This window comes from Echinops telfairi, unplaced genomic scaffold (genome assembly GCF_000313985.2).
Source record: "Echinops telfairi isolate 266 unplaced genomic scaffold, ASM31398v2 ScPeMD7_3533;HRSCAF=4204_0, whole genome shotgun sequence".
NCBI classification, from domain to species: Eukaryota; Metazoa; Chordata; class Mammalia; order Afrosoricida; family Tenrecidae; genus Echinops; species Echinops telfairi.
This window is the reverse complement of record NW_022107431.1, coordinates 17,536,775-17,546,767: the sequence shown is the minus strand read 5'-3', so window position 1 is coordinate 17,546,767 and position 9,993 is coordinate 17,536,775. Positions and strand designations below refer to the sequence as shown.

At 49.8% G+C, this 9,993-nt stretch overlaps 1 protein-coding gene across 2 annotated transcripts in view; it reads left to right on the top strand.

Annotated features, from left to right (window-relative positions):
* MTHFD1L (methylenetetrahydrofolate dehydrogenase (NADP+ dependent) 1 like) overlaps positions 1-9,993 on the top strand; it is a 169,730-nt gene that overhangs the window by 49,651 nt on the left and 110,086 nt on the right. For both annotated transcript variants that reach the window (XM_045294645.1, XM_030886872.2), the window contains 5 exons: positions 2,875-3,011; positions 4,477-4,523; positions 7,268-7,375; positions 8,350-8,424; positions 9,509-9,611. In XM_045294645.1, the coding sequence (XP_045150580.1) occupies positions 2,875-3,011; positions 4,477-4,523; positions 7,268-7,375; positions 8,350-8,424; positions 9,509-9,611 (470 nt within the window). The remainder of the gene's footprint in view (positions 1-2,874; positions 3,012-4,476; positions 4,524-7,267; positions 7,376-8,349; positions 8,425-9,508; positions 9,612-9,993) is intronic.

The window sequence follows — 9,993 nt, the reverse complement described above, 5'->3', positions numbered from 1 at the left end:
CCTCCCACTCCCCGCAGCCCAGGTGCTCCTGTAACCATTTCTTGTCTTGAAAACCCACAGGGGCAGGCCTACTCTGTCCAATAGGGCCATGGTGATCAGACCCAATGGCAATACATCTTGGCTTTTTTCCATTACCCTTTTCCTGCTTGCGTGCACATGCACACGTATAGGCAAAAATGATAAATCTGCAGACGTGGTGTTTACATGTATTTGTTTTGCTTTATTTTACCTTACTATAATAGTGCACAGACATTTCAAGCACTGGGGAACACTACAAAAGTGTTTAAGTTTCAGAAGGTTGGCCCTGTTCATCTTTTTTTAAAGCGGAGATGAGCTTTCGGTTTGGTCACGGAAAAATGTCTGCACTGTGCTCTGTTGACCATTACACAGTGAGGCCGGATGTAATCAAGATCGGCTTGGGAAAGTCCCGGGGGTGTGTCCAGACTGAAACCAGGGCAGGCTTGGAGCCTAGGCTGGCTGAGCCGGGCAGCCTGCCCCTCCTGTCTGAAGGTCACGGTCAGAGCTGCTCGTGTTCTTGGTGGCCGTGACCCTGCTTTGGAGAGGAGGGTCAGTACGTACTTCTCTCGGCAGAAGCAATATCCTTGACTTTTGCTTGAACGGTCAACTTCCTACTGACTGTGTCCAGATTGCCAGTAAGTGAGGCATTTTACTGCCTTTCACGATCAATAATCATTGCCTGAACGAGAAGTCATTCTGTTGTCAGCCCATTTTGCTTGTTGGAGCTCTGGTGCCATCGTGGTTATAAGTGTTAGACTGCAACCCCCAAGGTCCGCAGTTTTAAACCATCAGTTTTCTACTCCGGTAAACAGTTGCTATCTCAGAACCCCACGGGCAGCAGGTGTGCTCTGTCCTCCAGGCTGTTGACTGAATGTCAGGGAGAGGTGCTCTGGCTGGGACAGTGCAGGTGGACCTCACCCTCACCTAAGCAAACCTCCAGGCCACTCAGAGACCAAGAGGGCTCAGGTCAGACCTTCTGTTAGTTACCAGATGGACATAGCTGATCATCTAGTAGGGACAGCATACTTCTGCGCCAGCAAGTTGAGGAAGGTCATGGGGGTGAGGGTGGTGGTGACGGCCTGGGACGGACAATCACAGTTCCATCTCCATAAACGAGAAATTTTCGGAAAAAGAACGTAGGTCCGTGTGGTGGGTGCAGCTCTCTGAAATCGGCTCCGTCATTTGCCATCTGAGCTAAGGATCCTGGGTGGAAAAATAAAACACATTTTGATACCAAAATGCAAGAGGGAGATAGAAACAAAAGTTCTTGGTTTCTTTGATTTTTAGAATGATTTTCTATTGCTCTCTTTTTATTGCTCCTAATAAATACGTCCTATGTTGGGGATTCTCCTGAAATGTGTTAGTTGGCGGCAAGCGGAGCAGGGCTGTGTTTCGAATTAAGCCTTGGCCGGCAAGCTGAAGCCTGAGCAGGTCATCTTGGGTGTGTCTGCTTTTGGCTTTTGCCCCCTTTTGGCTTTTCTCCTTGGCAGTGGGAGTGGGGGCCTCCCTGATGTGGATGCGCGGGATGGAACTTAGACACCCCTGCTTGGTCTCTTCCCCTTGCTGGCTGGAGTGAGAGGGTGATGGCTGTAATGTTTTTTCGGCTTTTCTTCCCTTGGTAGCTCAGAGCAAGACTCCAAGTGAAGTGCTTGCACCCACGTGTGCGCATCGTCACGTCGCTGTTGGGGGCAACTGTTCACCCTGCCCCCTGATTTGCTACTTAGAATGAGTTGGAGGGGACTGCCAGCCAGGGTCTCAGACCCAGCTTCCCGCATCCATCTGTGGGGCCTGGCCTGTTGCCGGGATGCCCAGCAGGTTTCAGCGTGGCTTCTAGATGAAAGTGGATGAGGAAGAAAGGGCTGGCATAGCGCTTCCAAACATCCTGCCAGTCACAGAGGTCCCCATATACAGGCAATCTCTGGTCGTGTTGGGCAGTTCAGTGACGATTGGGGTAACAATGGGTGGTAGCATGCCCAAGCACGGCCTACTACAATGGGCTCGTCACCTGGACGGTGTTAGGACAACGTGGGGACGGATACTGGGCCGGTGTCTCTAGAAGGGCTGACTTCGGAAGAAAGAAAGCTACATTGCCCATCAGCAGGAGACAGCGGCGTGATTCCAACCCTTCCTCTTCCCTCTTGATTAAGGATCTTGGAATCAGCTTTATTATATAAACCCCCTGACAGATGGTTCATTGCTATTTCTCACCATGGATGATCCTCACGACCCACTCAACTCTTCCTCTTTGGGTCTTCCAGCTAAGGTGTGTTTCTCTCTTTACTTAAGGACGGCCTGCCTGCTGTGGGTAGACTACCATCCCCCCAAAAGAGAGAGGCCTTTGTTGCTTTTATAAACAGCTTTATTGGGACATAAGCCAAGTGCCATACCATTCAATAGTTTGATTCTATCAAGAAGAGCTGTACCATCATCACCATAATCAACTGTGAGACCATGTTCTTCTTTCTCACACTCCTTGCTGTTAGCTCCCCAGAAAGTAGAATTCCCATCTGGTTTTTGGAACGGCCTGTTCTTTCCCAGCACCCATTGGGGTGGCTTTAGTACCGAGGTTGGTTTGGCACAGCCTATTGGAAACTACACCCCCCTTCTAAAATCTACCTTATGAATCCCCCTTCCTGGGACCACTGTGGTCCAGCCACATAGGACTAGGACAGGCCTTTCTCAAGGGGGCTGGTTCAAATGGCTTGTTCTTGACAGTTAACGTAAAGGTTGCCTGTGATTCAACCCCACCTGATGATATGGTGGGAGAGAGACTGTCACACTGGGGATCCCCATGACCCCCACAGTGGCCGGGAAACATGACGAATGTGCTTCTCCGTCCTCCCTCCCTCCCGTCAGGATCACGCCCACCCCTCTGGGCGAAGGGAAGAGCACCGTGACAGTTGGGCTGGTCCAGGCCCTGACCGCACATCTCAACGTCAACTCCTTCGCCTGTCTCAGGCAGCCTTCTCAGGGACCCACGTTCGGTGTCAAAGGTAATTGATTCAACCTCGTCGATTTTTCAGAGTCAAACTTGGGGGAGGAACAGCGCGCGTCCCCAACGGAGAGGAAGTCAAAGCTAGTTGAAAGCATTGTGATTCTCTAGTCTGCCCTGCAACCAGCTCTTCTGGCACACGCAGTCCCTGGTGTTGGCCCAGGTTTGCCCCCTGGGCAGGCAGAGGGGCAGAGGAAGCTGGCCACAGCCCAGCTCTTGCACCTTGGCAGATGTTTTCTGGCCCCCCCCACCTCCAACCCCCGCCCCCCGACTGTCTCTGCCAAGCGAGGTTGAAGTGCTGCTCTTCTCATGGGCAGGGTTTTCACCCCAGCTGTAGCGAAGGGTCCTTCCTTTGAAGCAGCACCCCCCCACCCTCCCCCCACACACACATACACACTCTGGCTCTCAATGTCACGGTGTGGGGTCGGTCTTAGGGCCTCGCTGGAGCTGCCGCAGCTGTGGACAGAGAGCATGAAACTCCCCCTGGCTGCGGGAGGGAGGTGATATCTGGGACCACCATGCTGATTCCTCCTCCACCTCCTCCTCCATTGATTTATGATCATGAAATCATTCTCTCGCTCACTCTGCAGTCATGTTTATTGCTGCAGTTACTGCGTGTTCTTGGCATGCCCAGCTTCTTAACAGTATAGGGCCTGTATTACTCTTATACACATTAATACTTTCTAGCTCAAGGACTGACCACTCTTAGAACATTTCCTACGTTATGTCGTGGGGGGAACACTAGACTTGGGGTGAGAAGGTCAAGGATGTTCTCACGTAGCCAGGCACCGCGTCTTGTGAGCTGTTACGTCTAAGAAAGAGGGGGTCCAGCCCCACTGGTTGTTGTACGGGCCAGTGAGCTAGCACGTACAATGAAGATGATGCCAGCCCTGGTGTAGGAAAGATAAGTCGGAGTTCTCACCTGGGTCTCAGATCTCTCCCCATTTCTGCATTCTTCATGAGTGCACAAGCCCGTGACATGAGTTATCCTAATGGTGTTGTTCATTGCTGTTACACTCGTTCACACTTTTCCACCTCCCTGAACAGAAGTTCAGTGCCCCCCAAGACCACAGATCAGTGCAGTCCTGTGCATACGAGCCAGAGCACGGACCAGGCTATGCAGGTGCATCCAGAGACAACTGTGCATACATCCTGTGTGGGCTATACGTAGTGTGGGACAGTCTTTCGCTTTAAAGAGAAATAAAGGCCCGGTGCATGCTGCCACACGGGCGAAGCTTGAAAGCATTAGGCTCAGTGAATTAGTCATAACGAGCCTTGCTTGCACGATGGACCAAGTGTGACTCTATGAAGTTTCCTTCTGATTTGACCAAAACTGTTCCGTGTCACCTTGGGGGTATGTGCCTCCCTGATGGGCCGGGGGAGCTCTGTCCCCTGGGCTGCATCTATCCTGTGTGGCTGTACTTGGATCCACATTTCAACTGCTGCCTGCTTGCTCTCTTGTTTAGGAGGCGCCGCGGGAGGCGGGTATGCCCAGGTCATCCCCATGGAGGAGGTAAGACCCAGAGAGACGGGTGTCATGTGTGACCTGTGCTCCCCCCAGGTCCAGGCCCGCTGCCCTTTGCCCACTGCTCCAAAATCCTAAAGCCCAAACTGTGCACAACTCATTTGATGGCAGAACCTGACAGTTTACTGCAGTGTAAGACCTATTTGGGATTTTGTTGATGCTCCTTGGTAGGAATATTCATATAATTGGCTGAAAAAAATACTGATTTTGATTCACGGGTGCTGGCCGATGCCTTGTAAGAATTCGTGTTGTAAATATGTCCCTATTTATCTACATAGCTCTCTGTCTATCTCGTTCTCTGAGTTAGCTTTATCTATTTATCCATCTGCACACACATATATCACATTACCTCTCTAACTTCTCCCCCCATATCTGAACCCTACCACCCATCTGGGTTCTGGATCAGAGGCTGAACTGGCTGCTATTTGTCATCAGTTATACGACCCTACTCAGGAAGACCCGGCCTCTTCCAGATGCACGGAGATACCACAATAAGGGATTTGCACAGAATAAATGGGGAAAGAGCACCGGTAGCCTCCGTTCTAGTGCCTGGTGCAACAGGTTCTCCCAGCCGGAAGGTTGCAGGAGAGGGCCCTAGCGATCTGCTACCACCAGGACGACCATCCGAAAACCCCACGGGGCGACTCAGCTGTCACCGGAATAGCTTTGAGTCCAGCGCACCCTCTCGCCCATGCGAGTGTTCTCGCGTGAACAGTTGAGGGTGTGGAAGAAGCACGCTCTTATATGTATTCCAAAGCCCTTGAGTGCAGTGGTGTTTTGAGAAAGATAGAAAGACACTTTTTTTTAAATCACTTCATTAGGGCTCACACAACTCTTATCACAATCCATACACACATCAATTGTGTAAAGCACTTTTGTACATTCTTTGCCTTCATCATTGTCAAAATATTTGCTCTCCACTTAAGCCCCTGGCGTCAGGTCCCCATTTTTATCCCCTCCCTCCCCTCCCCCCCCCCTCCCTCATGAGTCCTTCATAAAATTTATAAATTATTATTTTGTCATATCTTGCACTTTCCGACGTCTCCCGTCACCCACTTTTCTGTTGTCTGTCCCCCAGGGAGGAGGTCACATGTAGATCCTTGTAATCAGTTCCCCCTTTCCAAACCACTCTCCCTCTACCCTCCCAGTAACGCCACTCAGACCACTGGTCCTAAAGGGATCATCCACCCTGGATTCGCTGTGTTTCCAGTTCCTATCTGTACCAGTGTACATCCTCTGGCCTAGCCAGACTTGCAAGCTAGAATTCGAATCATGGTAGGGTGGTGGGGCGGGTTGGTGGGGGTGGCGGGAGGATGAAGCATTTAGGAACTAGAGGAAAGTTGTATTTTTCATCGTTGCTACATTGCACGCTGACTGGCTCATCTCCTCCCCGAGACCCCTCTGCAAGGGGGTCTCCAGTGGCCTACTAATGGGCTTTGGGTCTCCACTCCGCACTCCCCCCTTCATTCACTATGGTAAGATTTTTCGTTCTGATGATGCCTTATACCCGATACTTTCAACACCTTGTGATCGCACAAGCTGGTGTGCTTCATCCATGTGGGCTTTGTTGCTTCTGGGCTAGATGGCTACTTGTTTACCTTTAAGCCTTTAAGACCCCAGACACTATATCTTTTGATAGCCGGGCACCATCAGCTTTCTTCTCCACATTTGCTTAGGCACCCATTTGTCTTCAGCGATCGTATCATGGAGGTGAGCATGCAATGATATGATTTTTGGTTCTCTGATACCTGATAACTGATCCCTTCGGCACCTCATTATCATACAGGCTGGTGTGTTCTTCCATATGGTCTTTGTTGGTTCTTAGCTAGATGGCCACTTGTTTACCGTCAAGCTTTTAAGACCCCAGATGCTATATCTTTTGATAGCCGGGCACCACTAGCTTTCTTCACCACATTGGCTTATTCACCCGCTTTGTCTTCAGCAGTTGTGTCGGGAAGGTGAGCATCATAGAATGCCAATTTAATAGAAGAAAGTATTCTTGCGTTGAGGGAGTACTTGAGTAGAGGCCCAATGTCCTTCTGCTACCTTAATACTAAACCTATAAATATATATGCACATAGATCTGTTTCCTCATCCTCATATAAATATATTTGCATATGTACAGGTCTTTATCTAGACCTCTATAACTGCCCTTTGCCTCCCAGCTCTTTCCTCTATTTCCCTTGACTTTCCTCCTGTCCCACTATCATGCTCAGGGTTTCAGCAATTCCTCTTTGTTACATTCCCCTTGATCATGCCCTATCAGACCTCCCACACCCACCTACCTCACCACCAATTTGGATCACTTGTTTCCTTGTCCCTGTGTTTGTTGACACCACTTCCTTTCCCCCACCTCCCCCTCTCACACGTCCCCCTGGAACTGTCGGTCCCATTGTTTTCTCCTCCAGATTGTTCATTCAGCCTATCTTATTTAGACAGACCTGCGGAGATAATAACAAACCACTGACAAAGAACAAAACAAAACAAGAAAGAAAAGCTTGTAGTTAGTTCAAGGATTGTTTGTTGGCCTTTTGGAGTGTTTCCCAGTCCAGTCTGTTGGGGCACCACGCTCTGGCCCCAAAGTCCACCTTCAGCATTCCCTGGGGACCTTGCCGCTCCATTCCCTTGCTGTTCCGCTGCACTCCCCCAGTGCTTTGCCTTGGTGTGGCGGGATCAGATGGGGCGCAATTCCCACACTGTGTCTCAGAAAGACACTTTCATTGCCTTTCCAGTTCAACCTTCACCTGACGGGGGACATCCACGCCATCACTGCGGCCAACAACTTGCTGGCAGCCGCCATTGACACAAGGATTTTACACGAAAATACGCAAACAGATAAGGTGAGAGGAAGAGTCCTGGTCGGCCCCTTGGAACACCTTACACTGGAGGTCCTGGGTTAAGACGGTTGTGAGAGTCTGTTAGATGGTCTGAAACCTTGCTAAGCATTTCGTAATTTTACTTACTGTTTTTATTTCTTGGAGAGCAGATCCACACCAATCATCGGATTCTGGGATGTGGTTGAGTCCACTGACATGTTGGGAAAATCATGCTAGTTACATTTATTAAACCAACTGGGCTACAGGCAAGAGTTTCCTCATGAAGGTATCTGGTAGACCAGTCTCTTCCTTCTGGTTCTGGGCCCAAGGCACTGAAGGTGCACGCAGCTGTCCTCGCTGTGTTGCTACAAAGTCGGGCCTTCTGTGGGGCCCCCGGCACCTTTGTTCTGAAGGGGGACATTTAATATACCTGATGCAGCTAGAGTGCTGCGTACTAATTAGGGCATGGATTCAAATGGAACTTTCTGGCACTTAGTACAACACAAGCCCTGATTCTCTTCAATGACCGTTTTTTGAAGCAGAGTTCAGAGTTGATTTGTTAGAGCTCTTTGAGAATCATGCATAGTATACAACTCTCTACACAAGAAATATACACAAACTCCTTACAATGTGCATTATTTCAGCGGTGGTCAGGTTAATTCAAATGATAAGAATGTAAGTCTACATTGTTTATACAACTCATTTGATGGTTATATCAGTTTATTGAGAATGCACATTATACAACTTCTATACATCAAGAAACATATTTATGCCAACTCTGTGCAGTATGCATTTCTTCAGTTCTGCTCAGATTTTTCCAATGACGAGGATGTAAGTCCACATTGTTTACGTTAGCCCAAGAATTTTAATGGGTGCCTGTAATCTCAACAGCTTGGATCGAAATGTAATGAACTTTGTCATATCCTGAGAGCTGTCCAAGTTCACGGTCAGGCTGACATGTTGATAGGAGTTTTGTTTTGTTTCTTCTGTTGTATCAGGCCCTGTACAACCGGCTGGTGCCATTGGTGAACGGCGTGCGGGCGTTTTCAAAAATCCAGCTTGCTCGATTGAAAGTAAGTCTGCAGTTTGTGGAAGCCCGACCGGGAAGATGGGCAAAGCCGGGCATTCTGAGCGGGATGTGGGTTTTCGCATCCTCTCGGGTTGATGGTACACTAAGCGGGACAGAGCCTGTAGCAGAGCTCAGTGTCAGGTCTGACATCAGGCCTCTCCGAGAAGTCCAGGTCTGTCCGCCCATGCAGGTCTCATTTCTTCTTCTGTAAAAAGAGCAGTTGGCGTTGCCCATGGCGGGTTGTCCTGATCCAGCAATTGGTTTTGTTTCTAAAGGATGGTAATTTCTCTCCCTTCGTTTTTGGTGCACTAAACGCACTTCTTGTCCTTGCTGCCTATATTCTGAGACACAGGGCACTAAGAACCGAGCCTTAATAGTATAATGTACAGATGCTGCTTGGCAAAGAGGCGCTCCCTTGCACCCTATTGAAGGAAGCTCCGTTGATTGAGAATAATGAGTAGCAGGCAAGTCCTGGCAGCTAGACCATGTACTCTTGTTTCTGAAAGATTTTCTGTACACTTTTATGGAATGGGGCGGGGCGGGGAACAGAAGCAAACCAAACCTCCGAGCCCGTTTCCATCGAGTCTCTTCGCGATTCCACCTGTGTTGGAGTCGAACTGTGCTCCGTAAGCTTTCCGTGGATGCGACCGTTCTCCGTAAGCTTTCCGTGGATGCGACCGTTCGGAATCAGATCGCCGGGCCATTCTTCCGAGTCACCTGGGTGGCTTGGAACGGCTGGCCTTTGGGGCTCTTAACCTGTTTGCCTTCGCCAGGTGCTCCTTTTGTATTAAACGTTTTCACTACGTGTTTCAAAAATGAGACATAGTATTACTGATACATGTATTTGAAAAAATAAGACTCCACAGGGGGGGGGGGGGGTGCTGCTCCCTCGGACAGCTGCAGTCTGCCCCTCTGCTGAGCACAGAGCTGTGGACCCTCTGGGGGAATCAGCCGGCAGCCGGGGGTCATCATCACAGTCCCCTGAGCTGTGTTTTAGAATGGTGTACGGAGCAGGCCGCCCCTGGGTCTTAAACGGCTGACCGCGCGCCATCCTGTGATACTCTGACCGTGGTTCTCCTCGTCCTTAGAAACTGGGCATCCACAAGACTGACCCTAGCCTGCTGACGGAGGAGGAGGTCAACAGATTCGCCCGCCTCAGCATCGACCCCGCGACCATCACCTGGCAGAGAGGTGGGCACCGGGGATGGGGTGGGAGGGGCCTGCCGGTGAGCAGCAGGGGGCGAGAACATGGGCGGTCCCAACAAGAAGCTGTAGATGGGTTTCCTGACTGCCGGATTCTGTTTCTGTCCGTCTCTTCCCAGCCCCATGCTTACTAAGGCCACCTTTCTGGGAATCTGGGTCCTTTCTAATCTTTTTTTTTTTTTTACTTTTATTGGGGAATCTTCCACCTCCCATTACAATCCATATATTCATCCAGTGTGTCAAGCACATTTGCACATATGCCGCCAACATAATTTTTTTTAAATCATTGTATTAGGGGCTCATACAACTCATCACAATCCATACACACATCAATTGTGTAAAGCGCATTTGGACATTCATTGCCCTCATC